Source organism: Vigna umbellata, chromosome 5, assembly GCF_029865625.1.
Source record: "Vigna umbellata cultivar VRB3 chromosome 5, Vumbellata_1.0, whole genome shotgun sequence".
NCBI classification, from domain to species: Eukaryota; Viridiplantae; Streptophyta; class Magnoliopsida; order Fabales; family Fabaceae; genus Vigna; species Vigna umbellata.
Genome location: NC_142169.1, coordinates 25,193,687 through 25,211,062, shown reverse-complemented (window position 1 = coordinate 25,211,062; position 17,376 = coordinate 25,193,687). Strand labels below are relative to the sequence as shown.

At 34.1% G+C, this 17,376-nt stretch overlaps 2 protein-coding genes across 6 annotated transcripts; one reads left to right on the top strand and one right to left on the bottom strand.

The window, feature by feature from the left end:
* Positions 1 to 1,005: 1,005 nt before the first annotated feature.
* On the bottom strand, positions 1,006 to 9,143 carry LOC124835824 (Cyclophilin-like peptidyl-prolyl cis-trans isomerase family protein). Of its 5 annotated transcripts, none has more exons than XM_047310826.2 (14): positions 8,994 to 9,143; positions 8,324 to 8,511; positions 8,058 to 8,112; positions 4,945 to 5,033; positions 4,432 to 4,456; positions 4,287 to 4,325; positions 4,048 to 4,165; positions 3,733 to 3,893; positions 3,282 to 3,624; positions 3,062 to 3,189; positions 2,732 to 2,951; positions 2,369 to 2,620; positions 2,164 to 2,244; positions 1,006 to 1,636 (listed from the first exon to the last, which is right to left on the bottom strand). In XM_047310826.2, the coding sequence occupies exons 2-14, from the start codon at positions 8,399 to 8,401 to the stop codon at positions 1,264 to 1,266; spliced, it is 1,962 nt and encodes a 653-aa protein (XP_047166782.1). In that variant the 5' UTR covers positions 8,402 to 8,511; positions 8,994 to 9,143; the 3' UTR covers positions 1,006 to 1,263. The 5 variants fall into 5 exon arrangements, with proteins under 5 accessions (XP_047166782.1, XP_047166779.1, XP_047166781.1 ...); XM_047310823.2 differs by having other exon boundaries at positions 2,333 to 2,620; positions 8,994 to 9,142; XM_047310825.2 differs by having other exon boundaries at positions 2,333 to 2,620; positions 3,062 to 3,186; positions 8,994 to 9,142.
* Positions 9,144 to 15,640: 6,497 nt separating this feature from the next.
* On the top strand, positions 15,641 to 16,550 carry LOC124835819 (uncharacterized). The gene is made up of 4 exons (XM_047310819.2): positions 15,641 to 15,789; positions 15,884 to 16,041; positions 16,130 to 16,207; positions 16,297 to 16,550. The coding sequence occupies exons 1-4, from the start codon at positions 15,714 to 15,716 to the stop codon at positions 16,429 to 16,431; spliced, it is 447 nt and encodes a 148-aa protein (XP_047166775.1). The 5' UTR covers positions 15,641 to 15,713; the 3' UTR covers positions 16,432 to 16,550.
* Positions 16,551 to 17,376: the final 826 nt, after the last annotated feature.

Here is a 17,376-nt window from a genome sequence, read left to right as displayed (position 1 = left end):
AGTCCATGGTACTTTAAAATACAACACGTGACCGTACTATCAATGGAGGTATGGAGATTAGAGAGATTTTAACAAAAATTAAACACCAAATTTACTAGGACCACTCACTAATATATCTATTTTCTAGTCTGTAGATTATAGAAATTAGTCACACAATTAATTAAACCATAACTTATTTCAATAATTTTTTTTATCGCAGAAAAGGAAAAATAAAATTAACTATAAAAACCACCCAAACCCACTAATTTTACCTTCATCATTTACCCCATATCTCTCATCCAAAAACTCCATGAACTATACATCTTTGAGTGAACCACTATGGAGGTTGCCATCTAACTGATCTATGCTTGCACTGACCATACAGTTCCTAACCCCGTCTCAACCTATAGAAAAAACCCCATGACCCAGATTTGAAACAACCCCATGACCCACCTACATTTGCAACGCAACAATTTGCACTTCAAGCTAACATGATTATACTTGAAAATTAAACTATAAAATAATTTTAAAAAATTTATTGATTCTCTCATAATTTTCTATTTATAAATATAAATTAATACAAAAATACATGATAAATAATAAAATAAATATCCTAACAATTATGAAGGATTAACAAGGTTACGATTACAGATCTGGACAAAAGTTGAAAAGAATTACTAGAATTTCGATAGTTGTTTAAGGGAATTTGATGGTTTAATTTAATGAAAAAAATGGTCATTTCGATCTACAAAAACTAAGGTATATATATATATATATATATATATATATATATATATATATATATATATATATTATACTTGTACTTAGCAGGTAATGAATTTCTATATGATTTATTACTTAATATATTTTTTAATGAAATGTATGATTAATTCATATGAACATTGCTTTGGAATAAAATATATGTATTGGTTTAAAAAATAAATGAAAAACAGCCATTTCTTTATTTCGGGTAGGATGAAATTCAGAAAAAAATTTGACGTTAACAAAAAAATATTATGAACACAATGATTCAAGGCGCATCATTCAAGTTTTGGCACCGATAACCTTTGTTGAACTAACATATGCTCGTTTTTAAGGTAATGCACAATACTAGGTCCTTGAATTCAGGATCAATATCAGAACTTCAGTGAGGACATGGGAAATAAGCTGCCATAAAATGCCCAACATAACTCATTCGGGGACCAGTAATAGAATCAAAGTACAGCAATTTAACGTCGCCCCTGCTGCTAAGACTTGAGAGTTGGGATTAAGTCAGCATAATACTCACCTTACTCCAGAATCAGGACTAGCATCTCCATAAGAAACTAAACCCTTCTGACCGGAAGAAGAGCTGGACTTAGACCTGCTACGAGATAGGGAAGTCCTTTTATCATATCGTTTTGGTGGTGTAGCATCAGGGGATCTGGACGGAGATGAGCCACTGCTCCTAGAATTGGACTTTGACCTCCCCCTTCTGTCTGCCAATCGTTCATCGCTTCTTGGACCAAGTCGGGATTTTAATCTGTCACTTATTGGAGGTCGCCTGTCTTCAGGACTAACACTACGTCTTGGGCTCCGACTCCGGTCACGGTCTCTAAAACGCCCACGCACTGGACTGCGAGAGATGCTCCTACTGAGACTTCTCCTGCTTTGGTATCTAAAACCATAGATAAGAAATTAAGCTCATGTATGCATTTTCCTTGCGTATTTTGTCCTATTCTTTGAGAGAGAAAAAAACAATGTGATATGCATATGATTTGGCCTCAATATCCATAATTTAAGTCTCATTTGCTTAAGCTTTTTTTTAAGAAAAAGATTTAAGTGATCAAATTTCATAGTAATTATGTTTGTCTTTCCACAAAGGGAAAACCTAAAAAAAGTTACTATTACGGTATTATTCTAATATTAAAAATAGTAGCTTACAAAAAATATATCAACAAAGTCTGCATTGGAAAGAATTTACTTTTTAAATAAAAACTTCAAACAAATGGACCCTTATTTGTATTTGAACATTACAAAATAAGCATGCACAGAGAAATGCATTTTAATTCAGAGAACATTTATACTACATGTTAAACCTTTCTAGTAATATATAATTAAGAAAATGCTAAAATTATGCAACGAACGGGAAGCATCATGGTCTAACTACATAGCAAAGTCAAACAAAATCTAGTGAGGAAGAACCTTGGACGATTTCTGCCACCAGGTGGGCTTCGATAACGTCGTGGTGGAGAGCGCTCAGAATAACTTCTGTAGCTTGTGTTTCTTCAAGCAAACATATACCAATTAAGAACAATGTCCAACATTATTAAATAATCCGGTTTAATAAAATAATGTAGACAATTAGACATACCTATCAAAGTTCCTTCTTATATTTCTATCACCATACCTATATGCATGAGGTGACCGCTCAGGAGATGGAGTACGATATCTGCGGGCAAAGGCATAACGCTCAGTAAAGCCGCGTCCTTTTTTAATACGCTTAGGTGTGCCATTTGGTGAAGGGCTTTTTGAAAACCTTTGACCATGTTTAGGGGCTGCATGTTCAGATGCTTTTTGACCAGAACTAGCCAGCAACAAAGCACGTCCCTGGTTTAGCTCACCAGAATCCTTGGTAGGACTTCGCCCAGTTCTTGCACTTCTGGATATAAAAGATGTCAGGCAAACTTCTCAGGATGGAGTTGAAATTTATTGAAGCAAAATTTACATGACATGAATAATTATTAGCTGCTAAGAAAGCAAGAGGCAAAACCTATTCTCCTTTGAATCATCTGAATTAGCATGTTGCTTAGCAGGTTCACTAAATTCAGCTTTAGTATCATGCCCGTTATTCACAAATGCCCCATTTTCTGGAGACAATTCACCTTCTTCATGTGATTGCTTGTCCACAGTTCTTCTAACCTCGGTATCCGTTGTTTGCTCTGGAATAATTTGATCTTGCCGAGGAAGACTAGAAGGTTGTTTTTCTGTGTCTGCAACAAGGGCAGCTATAAGCTTAGACCACAACATAGAGAATTTGTTGAGGGGAAAAGGGAGAGAAGAGGGCACAGGACATATCATAAGAATTAAATAAATAGCATACGTAGATTTCTTTGTGCTTTGTTGCCAACATGTCTTTGACGAATTGAGGTGCGACGATCAGTTTTCTCATCGCCAGAACTACTACTGCTACTGCTACCACTAGAGCTATCACTTGAATCATCATAGCTGCTGCAAAAAGGGAGGTAAAATCACTTAAAGCTTACTGGAGGATTACAAGAGATAAAAGTGGGGGAGCATGTCAAAGGAAACTATAATCAGACCGCCTAGACTTGTGCTTTGATCTTCTGCTTCGACTGTGCCTGCTTTTCTTGCTCTGCTTTCGTCCAAATTTCCTCTTCTTCCCATGCCTGCGCTTATTTCTCCTCTTCTGGTGTTTCCCATAGCTAGAGGAACTAGAATCAGAATCAGATGAATCCGATTCAGAATCAGAAGCTGAATCTGACTCAGAATCTGAGGAATAACTATCACTATCAGATGTTGAGTATCTTCTCCTCTTTTTCCTTGTGTCTTTGGAAGATTTTTTTCTTTTCCCCCTTGACTTTTTGTCAGTAGAGTCGGAACTATCATCAGAAGGAAGGGGTTTTCCTGTTTTTCTCATTTTCCCTATAACACGAAGCAGTGTATGTATTACAAGCAATATCATTTAGCAAGATATTGAAGCAACAAGTTTATAGTATATATTCATCAATATCTATTTCCTATCTCAAGTACCTTTTTCCTTCTCAGCAGTATGCTGAGTTTTTGTTTCAGAAACTTCACCGCAATCAACAATTTTAACTATCTGGGTAGGTTTCCCATCAGATGTTCCTGCCAGCTCAATTTTCTTCAGAACATCCAATCCATTGACAACTTTTCCAAAAACAACATGTTTCCTGCATTAACAAGTGAAAGACTAGTAAAAAACCTCACCAATACCTTAACAAAGCATAGATTACGAGAGCAAGAAATGCAGATTGTAATCCAGTGGTGAGAAAAACAATTGAAGCACGTCAAATTAGTACTATGAAAACATTCAAAGATGTATACCCATCAAGATGTGGTTGGCGCTTGAATGTAATAAAAAACTGAGATCCATTTGTATTAGGGCCACTATTAGCCATAGAAAGAAAGCCAGGTCCATCATGTCTTAGTTTGAAATTTTCATCTGCAAGGCAGGAGTAGTTGGTGGTATAAATGATTAATAACGAAAAAAAGTGAATTTTTTATTCTTTTATCCTTGAATGTAGAATAAATAAAACCCTCCTATTCCAAAAAGGTAAACTTACCCGCAAATTTTCCACCATATATACTTTCCCCGCCAGTGCCTGCAATGCAATCAAGGGTTGTTCCTTAAAACTCCTTGTACAAGATATGAGGTCAAAAAGGGAAAAAACATATCATATTAGGTAAATAACAGAACAAAAAACATACCATTACCCCTTGAAAAATCACCACCCTGTTGAGACACAATAAATGAAGTTGGTAAATTATCACGTTTTCAAACAAATGAACTTTAAAAAAGTTTGGATAAATAAGGAACAAAAAAATGGCAAACTTCAAAACATTCTTTTGGTACCCTCACCTCACCTCTTCAAAACTTTACTAACAGAGTTTGCATTTCCAATGTTCAATTGGCTAACTTTCCATTTAGACATAGATAGAATCCACATGCAACATAAAAAAGCATCTATATAGTTATCAGTTAGCTCATGTCAATCATGAATATAGATGGTGAGTCTTCGGGAAACAGTAAGGCAGCTAGAGCCTTGTGACCTGGAGACTGTGAGTTCAAATTCTAGAAGCAACCTCTCCACTTATGGGGAATGGAGTGGTAAGGCTATGTACACCTATCATCCCCAAATCCCACTAGGAGGGAGCCTCGTATGCCGGGTCCCCCTTTGTGACAAGACAATCGTGAATAAAGTAAACATGAAGCCAACTTACTTGAGCCATGAATCCTCTAATTATACGATGAAAGCTTGTTCCCTTATAATGCAAAGGTTTCCCAGTTGATTCTCCAATGCCCTTCTCACCTACAAACAAAAGCAGAGTTACAGCAAAAGAAGAGTGCAAATTTTAAAGCACCAATTAGTATGAAAAACATACTATCATTAGAGTCAAATTTTAATATTCCAGTGGCTTTCTAAGAAAAAGGTTTAGCACCATCTTGCCTATAGATTAAGCATCATTTTACAGTAGTAGGCTAGAATATATTTGTATCAACAGCAAGTTACATGTACCACCATAAAATTACAAGTGAAAGGTATCTCACCCACATAGACTATAAAATTTTATATCCAACTAGACAGGTTGTCAAAGAAGCAACAAAAAAAGGTTCTACAAAGATATCATAAAAATTTTGAAATAGCTTTGGTCTTTTGCCTCGAGTTTTTTTTTACGGATAAAGCTTATGTTGAAATGTAATGTTTCTTTATTATTATTATTTATGTATAGGAACCCAACTATTAGGTTAGGGTTTAAGTAAGTGGCTTGACCTTTTGTATTATGCTCCTTTGTACTCTATAAAGACAGTAATAAAATTGCAACAGTGTAATAAGAAAATACATTGTTTTACTTCAGACAAGTTCTTCAAGTTGGTATCAAGAGTCAGACCATTCCATCCTCACTATCTATCAACGGGGCCGTTGTCCTCCTCTGTTTTCGTGTTTGCTGCCACTGTCGCCCTTACATCTTCTCCAGCAAAGTCAAGGTTAGGTGCTCCTTGAGAACAGCAACTCATCCCTAGTGGTTGCTGCCTCAGAAACCCTCACATGCGTCATCACGCGCCGTCTTTTTCTGGCCAGCTTCGGGCACGTGTTTGTCAAGTTGCCTTCCTAGTGTCAGAATTGCACTGCACCATTGTCGTTGGTCTCGCCAGAGCCTCCTGAACATGTTGATATCTTTGTCCTTCTATTTCATTGGTCGTAGCTTTCACCTAGGGTTTTTCCCTCAAAGCTAGGTTTGTTTTAGAATCCTAGGATTTTCCTCTCAAAGTTGTTTTTTTTTAATGGTTTCTCCTATTGGAATGACTTCCTCTCTATCTTCTACTCCTATTATTACCATTCCAAAGCTCAACTGGAAAAAATTACTTATCTTGGTCTGCTTCTGTGGAGTTATGGTTTCTTAGTCAAGGACACCATAATCATCTTGAACAAGATGTCTCTACTGTTCCAGATGAAGAAAAACCTCAGTGGCGGAACCTGGATTTTCAATTATGTGTTGTTTTGTGGCAATCTGTTCAGCAAGAAGTCTTAGAAGTTGTGAGAGGTAGAGAGGTATATTGTTAGGGTATGGGTGATTGTATTTTATGGTTTAGTTTCTACAGTTCCTGTAGCTTTTGAGTTGAGTGGGTTTTGTTGAGGGATGCTTATGGTTTACTTGGTGTATAGGAAACATAGAAGGGTTGGAAGTTAGGCATGTGTTTATGAGTTGGGAAGGTTTAAAATGATTTTTTTGGGGTTTATTGCATGATAATGGTGGATGTGATTTAGGAACAGAGGAAGTATAGTGAATGTTTAAATTGAGGTTACATGGGAGTAGATGAGAGAGTAACTAAGTTTTAAAACCTTGAGTGTTGTGGGGGCCGTGTGCATTGGTTGGGAAAGTCAAGTTCTGCATAACCCACTTGGTAGAATAAGTTGAATTTAAGTTTTAGAAAGTTTAACTTGGGTGAGTGGGGCCCACGTTATTTATCTTGGAAAGAGAAAAGTCACTTTTGTTAATTTCATGGGTCACTTTAATGCTTAAATGTGTGTGTGTGGAACATTGCATGCAAAGTGGGTGTTTACGTGAATTGGTAAGGGGAGCTCACTCTACTTTGTTTGTTTGGTGTGTGTAACGTGTGATACTCGTGAGGGATTGTATGAGTATGTAGTGTTGTGATCATGTCTTTCTGATGTTTTGGTGGTTTCTCAATGGAACTTTCCTTCCTGTTTTGGCAAGGTATAAAATGTGGGTGTTATGTCTTGAGACCTTTGTGGGTTATGATGGAGTTGCCTTAAGGTTTTGGGTAAAGAGTGGTGTCATTTCCTTATGTGATTGGGCTCATCTCATTGGAATTTGTATCTCCCCATTGAAAGCAATAGATCATCTCAAAGCTCATCTAGTAGCTAAGGGATATACTCAAGGTTATGGCCTTGACTATTGTGATACTTTTTCAAGCTACTTTCCAAGGATTTTATTACTGAGTTTATCAACTCTAATGAACAACTTGCAGACATTCTAACTAAATCTCAAAGGGGGTCTAGAATTCAATTTATATGTTCCAAGCTTGGTGCATAAAAATGCTTCAGCTTGAGGGGGAGTGTTGAAATGTAATCTTTATTATTATTTATGTATGGGAACCCAACTATTAGGTTAGGATTTAAGGAAGTGTCTTGACCTTTTGTATTCTACTCTTTTGTACTCTATAAATACAATAGTAAAATTGTACTAGTGTAATGAGAAAATAAGCTTCAAGTTCTTCAAGTGCTTAAAATGAGTAGGCACTATTCGTTCAATATTTATGTGCAACTGTGAACCAAGGAAAAGAATACAGTAATAAAACAAGCCTATCGTCTGTTTTTTACTCGTAATCAAACATTACCTTTATACCTAATTCAGTATACACCATTCTTACAAATTAACATTATTTGCTTAATGTGAGTTAACCAACAGAACAGCTATAAATTTAAGTCAGGGTCGGGCGATAAGAATTTAACTGACACTTTCATTTCATATTCACACTGATATTTTCAAGTTCAGGGCTCCTCTCACGGCCCCAGACATGCAAGGGGCAGGAGCAGGGATCTATAGGTAAAATAGAATCTTGCTCATAAGTTGAGAAGCATAATAATGGTAGGTATTGATTCTGGATGCATATAACTTCCTGACCCCCAATCAAACTAGTGTATATATCACTACTGAAACCAACACTTTTCTTGGTCAACAAGAAGCTCCACAGTCTCACATTACCCAATACATTTACAAAATGCATGCTCCACAAGCACAGCCAAACTATTAAGAAAATTAGAATGATGGAAAAACATAGAAAGACACCTATTTGAATTTAAAGATACCTGTACAAAGCGCCCGAAAATTCTCGGCTGTCTTTGGGACAATACTATCAAAAAGCTGCACGCATTTCAAAAAGAGTTTATTCATACGAAACTAAGATGTTGAGGCAAATGTAAGATATACTTACAGACAAGAAAAATATATACGAAAAATCTTAATTTAAAAAGGAGTGTATTCATACGAGCCTAAGATGTTGAGGCAAACGTAAGATATACTTCAAAACAAAAACAAAAAAACTATATACGAAAAATCTTAATTTTCTTATTACCTGAATAACAATTCTTTCCACGGGGTCCGCATCAATTGAGACATCAAGAAATACACAAATATTCTTTTCCAGACCCATCACCTGGCTCAGAAGATGCTTCAGACGTAAAGTAGAGGTATAAAACAATCAGAAATCAGCAGAAATGTTCCAGGCGCGAGTCGTAAACAGCATTCTATGCCAGCGATCCCCTTAAACAGAGAGCAAACGTTGTACATTTAAACACACTGAATTTCCAAGGTGCTGTGTGAAAACAAGTTTCAAAATGAAAAACTATAGTCTCACTAACCAGTTGTTTATAGTCATAGCTACATGTCCATTAAAAACCAACACAGTTTATATGCTAAGAACTTATGCTTCGAAATATCAATTAACACACGCGCAATGCAACAAAACCCTAAACCCTAAGTATACATTTCAACGCGTAACTGGACTCAAGTTCCTGGAAGTGCAATTTAGAAAAAATTGTATCGGAACATGCGTAGGAAATGGCATTTTACATCTAGAGAGAAGGAAATGAGTATCTAATCAGAGAGTAGAAAAATCATAAATGGAAAGGCAAAAGTGGAAGAGACTAAAAACTTTTGAGAGTTAAGAATTTTACACATGTTCAAACTGTTCTTCCTTACGCGGACACAGAAGACACGGAAGAGAGACAGAAGAATGGACTCACCTTGAAGGCATGAATGAATGGAGGCGATGGTTCTGTCTAGCTGACTATAATCAAGAAAGGTTCTTCCTCAGCTTCAGACATTGTGCGAGCAAGCTCATTCTTATTGGGCTATGACGAACAATATTTGGGCTGTCCATATTAACTCAAGCCCGTTCTTCCCGTACCTCCATAACTTTCTTCCTGCCACCCATACAAAAAAAAGTTCCATGTTGCATTTTCTCCCTTTTTGAATTCTACAACCTAAAAGTTTAAAATAATTTTCAAAATATACAATCTAAAAAACATTTTTTCGCCTAAAAAGGACTTCCGAATCATACACTTTAGAGATATTACATTAAAAGAATATCTGTAACGCTACTGCATGCAAACACTTATTTATTTAACAGAGTGATGGAATAACTTTTACAGGGCTAACTTTTACAAGTATAGGTTTTAAAACAAACCATTAAAAATGTGTAAATATTGTGTTTTCATATAAAATTTCATAAATTTCAAAGATATTGAATTTAAATTGATTTGATTTTCAACTATTTTATTTTTTAAAATGTTTTATCTAATAAGACAAGTAAATTATTTATTTATTTATTTATATAAAGTATTTTAATTATCAAAAAATCTAAATAACAATTTAAATGTTAAATAATTGTTAAAACATAAAAAATATGTTTAATTATTCTTTTAGTCCCATTTTTGTAAAATAAAAACTCAAATTGGTTTTCAAATTTTTATTTTTCTCGTTTAGGTTCATACTTTTTAAAATGTGATTTAATTTGATCATTTTCATTAGTAATATACTAATAATGTTAAATATGTATCATGTAATTTTTTTTGTCTTCCTCAATTTTTATTTTATTTCTTTAAATTGGTTCATGTGTCAATTGACCTTTGTTTTCGCATTAACCAATGTCAGTTTTTTTCTTTTCATTTTCATAATTTTACGCTCAACGGTGTAGGTCTTCTCACTCAGTGGTCAATTAATGTTGGTTGGAATAGGGACCGACTTCCTTTAACGTTTGTTTTTCGATTTCGACATTAAAACGACTATTTGAGAACCATGTCGGAGTTTGCAATAGTGTGAGCAATGTAGGGATGGGTCCACCCTTATCTAAGTGGGGGTTGACTCAATGATGAATGAATATTTATGTTCTCGTTAAGCCTTTATTATTGGATTTTTAATTGAATTTTGTGCTTTAAAATATTGTTTTGATTAAGATTCATGGTTTATTGAGCATGAGATATAAAAACATGTAAAAAATGGTTTTTTAGTTGTATAAATATTCTTTGGATGTGTTAGTGCAATTTCATTTAAGTTCAGCTTATGTTTATGTAGAAATCAATTATATTAGTTGGTTTATTGATGAACTTGGGAATGTAGAATTGGTAACTCTGAGTTGATGAATTGTTACATAACTTTGGTTTGGACTAAATTAGAAGAAGGGTGAGTTTTGGACATAAAAAAAGGGTTTTGACAGGTACAATTACAAAATTATGGTTTTGGGGAAAGTCAACAATTTTGGGAATTGTCTTGGGACCATTTAGGACTTAGTTGACCTCTTATTGTACTAAAAATCTGGTGGTAAGCATATGGTAGATCGTCTGGTAAGGAGTCATCTAGTCAGGAGTCATCTAGTAAGGAGTTGTCTGGTGGTAAGCGTCTAGTGGTACGAGTTGTCTGGTAGGAACTAAGTTGTTGGAAATCTCAAATTTGGGGTAAGCATTGATTTTGAACATTCTTTAGATCCTTTTAGAGTTGTTGGTGAAGGTTTCCAAGTTATTTTTCTTGCCTAGTGTGTGTATCGAGTTACTATGAAGAAAATTGTGTTATTATGTGGTTGTTGTTTCCATAATATTATAAATGATTTTATACTTTAAATACTTTAAGTATGTGATGATAATGATGATTGTTATGAGATGATTAATTGAGATATGTATGTGTATATTTATGGCGTAATTCCATACTCTTTGGTGGATTCTACAGTGACAGTTTTAACACTGTAAATATTGATGTAGAGATGAGTGAGAGGTTATTTTGACACTCTAATAACCACTCATACTCAAGTAGAGATAAGTGAATTATGTCTTGAAAGTAGCAGAAGGTCTTAGTATTGAGGTTTGGTGACCTGAGGCGTTCAAGGATTAACCTTGTGGTGATAACATAAAACCAAGTTGGTAACGACTCTATAGAGGATTTAAGATCACCACAAGTGCACAACTTACCAGGATCTAATATCAATACTTTATCTGGATGATCGAGTCTAGAAATAGGTTATATGTATTACTTGAGAATTAAACTGTAAAATAATTCTCGAGGGCTTGATTGATCCCTCTCATAATCTTCTATTTATAAAAATAATTTGATACACGAATACATGATAAATAGGGTAACATCAGACACAATATAATCATAATAAATAGGGTAACTCTAGACACAATATAATCATGATAAATAGGGTAACTTTAGACACAATATAATCATGATAAATAGGGTAACTCTAGAAACAATATAATCATGATAATTAGGGTAAATATTATAACACTCCCCCTCAAGTTGGAGCATACAAAATGTATGTACCAAGCTTGGAATAAATAAACTCACTCCAACAAAATGAACTTGTCTCGAATGTTGAGACAATAGACATGGTAACTTTGGTTTCGAACAAGATGCACATATGCTTTAGACCATCGAGAGAGAATGTTTATAAACCAAATTGAACTCACAAACCAGTGTAACCAAAGAGACTCCTCATAAACTTATGGAGAATAATATTTGACAGCCACGAAACTTCAACTAGCACCATGAACCTTTAAGTAGGATGACTTTGACAAAGTTGATTTCCATCAAAAGTGGATGAAAAGCGGTAGACAATGACAAATTGCAGAGACTGGATTTCCATCAAGTATGGATGGGGCTTGCAGTAGCTAAAAGCGACAAACTACAAGGACTAAATTGCCATCACTGATTGATGGGGCTTGTAGTGGCTGAAACAAACTGCAGTGACAAAACTTCCATCACTGATTGATGGGGTCTACAGTGGCTGAAACATACTGCAGGGACTAAATTGTCATCATTGACTGATGGGGGTCTGCAGTGGTTGAAAGCGACAAACTACAGGGACTAAATTGTCATCATTGATTGATGGGGCCTGTAGTGACTGAAACATACTCCCCCTCACGGCGAACAACGAAAATGATGACACGTCGATGACAAATCGTGAAGGTTGAAGATCATAATGGTCTCCATAATGCATCAAAGCATCCAAAAACAAATTTGACAAGGGGCTAGTGAAATTGTTTGACTAAGATTCTTAATCTTTCCAGAAATAAACTTCCCCTCATGTCATGAGCAACCTTCAACCCATGACTTTAGTGTTGAAATTCCTTTGTATTAACTGTTGATAACATTGGTTCTCCTTAGATACTTGTAAATAAATGACACAAGTCATCAAGAACATCACAGCTGCTACAATATGCAAAACTAAACAAATATTATGAAAGGAAGCCAAGAAAGAATGCTGAAACAAAGGTATAATGCTAAAACAGAGAGTTTTCTTTTATTTGATCGAACAAGACAAACGGCAGTGGCATGGTGTGATTCCGACACCGGGAAGGTGGCGTGTGATAAACATGCGCCGGAAACTTATTGGTGAGAAGTCGTGCGTGACAGCGCGTGTGAATGATAATGAAGCAACAATTAGGGATGGATCGCGCTCCTCAAGGCTCACAAAACCCTAACTTCGCTAGAGAAAAATGTGACGACGATGGAGGCGGACGTCAGACAGATATGGCGCGCGTGGCAGCCTTGCATGAGAACTAGCCCTCTCGCTCAAGGAGACTATCTAGATCCACTAGTTGTCGAACTAAACTGTGGCGGCAAATGGCAACGGCAGACAGTAGACGGTGGTCGGCAGTAGACAACGACAGATAGTGGTCGGCAGCGAACAACGACAAACGGTAGGAAACAACGGATAGTGGCGGACAATGATAGATAGTTGGAAACAACAAACAGTGGCGGACGACGTCGGGAACAAAGGTTGATGGTGACAAACTTTCTCCTCACAGTGGAAAACAATGCTAGGTGGACAACGACAAATGGCACCAGACAACGATAAAGGACGTCAAACAACTACAAACGACGCCTAAACAACGACAAATGACGCAAGGACAACGACAAACGGCGCCTGGACAGCGGCAAACAACGCCTGGACAGCGACAAACGGCTCCTGGACAGTGGCAAACAGTGCTTGACAATTGTGGACAACAACTAAGGTTTGGAGACTAGACAGAAATCAGAACGGGACTACTCATTGAAGTATTTCAGAAAAAATGACATTTTTAAGACCGCTAGTGGCCAGTGCCGCCACTAGCGGCAACAAACACAAAGTAGGAAGAGACTCAGACAACCTGCTCTGCTACCAACTTGAGATTGAAAAGAAATAATTCTAGAGGACTTGATTGATCCCTCTCATAATCTTCTATTTATAAAAATAAATTGATACAAGAATACATGATAAATACGATAACTTTAGATACAATATAATCATAATAAATAGGGTAACTCTAGACACAATATAATCATGATAAATAGGGTAACTCTAGACACGATATAATCATGATAAATAGGGTAACTCTAGACACAATATAATCATGATAATTAGGGTAAATATTCTAACAGTATTATATGAACATATTTAGTATAACTAATTATGTATGATGATTGTTTAATTGATTAATAACTGATTTCTTTTGATATATTAACTTATTATTGTTTTTGTGTTGTCTGTTTGTGTGTTTTGTCTCCTTTTTTTGAAATGATCACTTTAATGGTGTGAACTTAGAAGATATCAAGATTGAGTAAGTGTTAGTGAACAATGGAACAAAGACGTATAATAGGAAGTATGATTTTTTTACCATTTTCTTATTTATGTAAAGTAAATTGTTAAGTTTAATTTAAAAAAAATTTAGGATGTTACAATGTCAGCTTCATGAAATATATGATTACAAGTATATGTTCAATTTTCTACTAAAAAAATTAAAAATATATACATATTGAGAATAGTAAAGTTAAAATATACTATCAAACAAATATCTAAGTATACAAGATATATAAAATTGTTAATATTTTATTGAACTCAAAACCAGCTAACAAAAACATAATGAATTAATCGATTTGTTAGAAAAGAATAATTGATCCATGTATGTATCATGTTGGAAGTCCCACATCGACTAGAGATAAGGTCAATTCATAGTTTATAAGTGGGTGCAAACCTCACCCTAAAAGCCGGTTTTGTGGGGTTGAGTTAGGCTTAAAAACCCTCTTTCTAATATGGTATCAGAGCCATAGTTAGAGCGTTAGGTTTAAAAACTCACTTACTAATATGTCAAGCAACATTACATGTGTCCGTGGATAGAAATTGTGTTTTTTTTATCACATATCTTTTAAAAACAACTTTAGAGTATATTTAATCGAAATTTCAAATATATTTTAATGGAATTTTTATTTTATATAAAAAAGTGTTGTGATATTTAACAACATTCTTAAATATTAAAGAACAATTAAAACTTTTGTAGAGAACAATATGGTACATTTATATGAGTTTAAAATACTAAAGCAACATTATTATTCAAAATCATACGAATTTAATAGTTTATTTATCTATTACATTTTCGTAAGTTTAATTTGACTTGTTTTCTTACATTGGATCTATATGGCCACAGTAGAGTTATTTCTTCAAATTTCAAATAACTATTTTTACTTGGGATAGTTGTTTGTCGTCCGTTATTATTCCAAGGTATTACGCTCAATATCTAATTATATTATTACACGAGACATAACATATCCTATATTAAAAAATCATAAATATATTAAATGTTGATATCTTCATCAATGACCTTAAACTCACCCATGAAAGTAGGTAAAGATTAAGAAACTAAAATGATTTTTTTTTTCATTAAAATCACATGAAACACGTTAGGAATTATAACAATTTGTTTAATAAAATACGATAACTTGCTTACTAATAAATTACAACCATTATCGACATGAAATAACCATTTTTAAATATTTATATATATAATTTTAAAAACGGTATATTGTTGCTGTAAATTTTACAGTATCATTTAATAAATTATTGAAACCCATTTATTTTAGTTTTTTCATGATGTAAATTAGTTATTTTATTTCTTAGTCATACATAAATTAATATTCAATAAGAGGGACTTAGGAGGTTGAACTATTCTAGACCACACAAAAACACAACAAACGACTAGCATTATTCTTCTGGAAATCACAGAGCCGAGTCAAAGATAATAGAACATTCAACACTGAGTTGATTTTAATGAATATAAAGTTTAACAAATGCGCAGTTCCATGGCTAGACAAAAACTATTACTTTTTCATAAATTGTAGGCTAATGCCTAACCGGGGGAAGAACTTTGAAGTCGCATTTTCATTGACTTTGTGAATGAATAATTGAGATCAAACACCAAGTCTGATTTGAAAATTTCCATGCCGAAGAAAAGTAGCCTCTGAGTTTGAATTGCAAGTTCTACTTTGATCTTTGACTATTTGAAAAAAATGGCCACGTCACATGCCCATCTATATATATGTAAGAATGATTATGCAGGTTCAACTCAATCAAAGATAACGGTTCAACAACACATTGGTCATTCAGATTTTTTGTTGCTTTCCCAACTCAGATAGTTGATACTGCATAAGAAGCAATGGCAGGTGCAATGACAGATGATCAGATAGCTGAATTCCGAGATGCCTTTTGCCTCATTGACAAGGATTGTGATGGTGTGTTCTTTTTGCATCTTGATGATTTCATCGTTTGTTTTTCCATTTTGATGTGAAAAGGGGTTTTGGATTTTGACTTGTTGGACCCTTATAGGATTCATTAGCGTGGACGAATTGACAGCCGTTTTCCGATCAATAGTAGGGAACCCAACAAAAGAAGAAATCGAAGACATGATCAGTGAAGTGGACCTTGATGGGAATGGAAGTATAGATTTTGAGGAGTTCTTGAATATTATGAGTAGAAAGCTGAAGGTAAGATAGATAAACATATATTAGATAACAGTGATTAAATTTAGCTCTTTGAGGCTAACGATGAGAATACCGTTGTATAAATTTGTAGGAAACTTTATCTGAAGAGCTGAAAGAAGCCTTCAAAGTGTTTGATAGAGATCAAGACGGATACATATCCGCCATTGAGGTAAAGAAAAGGTTTTCTTATTCATGGTTTTGATTCGTGCTCATTCATTCAATCTTTGATTTGTTAATTTGGTTTGTGATGTTTTTCAGCTAAGGCATGTGATGATGAATATGGGAGAGAGGCTGACAGACGAAGAGGCAGAACAAATGATTAGAGAGGCAGATTTGGATGGGGATGGGCAAGTTAACTTTGATGAATTTGCAAGGATTATGATGCTCAAATGATTTCATTCGTAAAAACTTATTTATTTATTTCTTTGTACAATGGGAAATGTTGTAAAAGGATTATGTTCTATACAGTTTTACATTAATTTAAAAGACGTACAAAGGTTCACTATTCTTTATATTAAGACTTCACAGACAACTGAATTATGCAAATAGTTTTATCTCACTTTAAAAATGCTCAAAATGTTTTTTGTTGGAAAATAATTTCTAAATATGTTCCCATTTAATCAAATACGCTTATACAGAGAGAATATTATGATTGAAATTTGTAATATATATATATATATATATATATATATATATATATATATATATATTGTAGATAGATTTTATTTATATTACAATCCATAATGCTTATCTTTAATTATTTATATACGAATTCAATTTTAAAATAAAATAAAAATTAAAGAGGCAAAGAGTGTAGTATTTTTTAAAGAAAATCCTAAAAAAAATCATTAAAAATATTTCTAAAAAGGTTCCGCTACAAATATTTATTATATTTTGATATAAGGATTTAAAAAGAATAACGAGTATTTACTGAAATTAAATATATAATTTAAGCAATTATATAAACTTATAAGTAATCAAAAAAATTTCTATACTTACTTCTTGCATGTATAACTCATATCATATAAGTTTAACATTTTCTAATGAGAAATAACTAGTGCTAATAAGGAAATGATAATCTAGTCTTTTTAAGAAGAGTTATGATATTTAGTCCCTGAATATAAAAAGAATATGTTCCAATTGAATATAAAAGAATGTTCCAATTCATAAAATTTAACGGTAAGTTTGGTTATTAAATTTATAATTTAGGTATGTTTGGTAAAGGAGAAAATTATGTGTTGATTTTTTTTAAAGGTGTGGATTTGAGAAGAATGGATGAATTTGAGAGATTTAAGAATAAATTATGTGTTATTTTTCTTAAAAGATTTGAAAGTGATA

Excerpts from the sequence above, each read along its gene's own strand:
- LOC124835824 (XM_047310823.2), bottom strand. The coding sequence starts at position 8,401 with ATGGGTCTGGAAAAGAATATTTGTGTATTTCTTGATGTCTCAATTGAT. Across the intron at positions 4,166-4,286 it reads ATATGGTGGAAAATTTGCGG|ATGAAAATTTCAAACTAAGA; the intron begins GTAAGTTTACCT and ends CCTGCCTTGCAG. Across the intron at positions 2,621-2,731 it reads GATGATTCAAAGGAGAATAG|AAGTGCAAGAACTGGGCGAA; the intron begins GTTTTGCCTCTT and ends TTTTATATCCAG.
- LOC124835819 (XM_047310819.2), top strand. The coding sequence starts at position 15,714 with ATGGCAGGTGCAATGACAGATGATCAGATAGCTGAATTCCGAGATGCC. Across the intron at positions 15,790-15,883 it reads CATTGACAAGGATTGTGATG|GATTCATTAGCGTGGACGAA; the intron begins GTGTGTTCTTTT and ends GGACCCTTATAG. Across the intron at positions 16,042-16,129 it reads TTATGAGTAGAAAGCTGAAG|GAAACTTTATCTGAAGAGCT; the intron begins GTAAGATAGATA and ends ATAAATTTGTAG.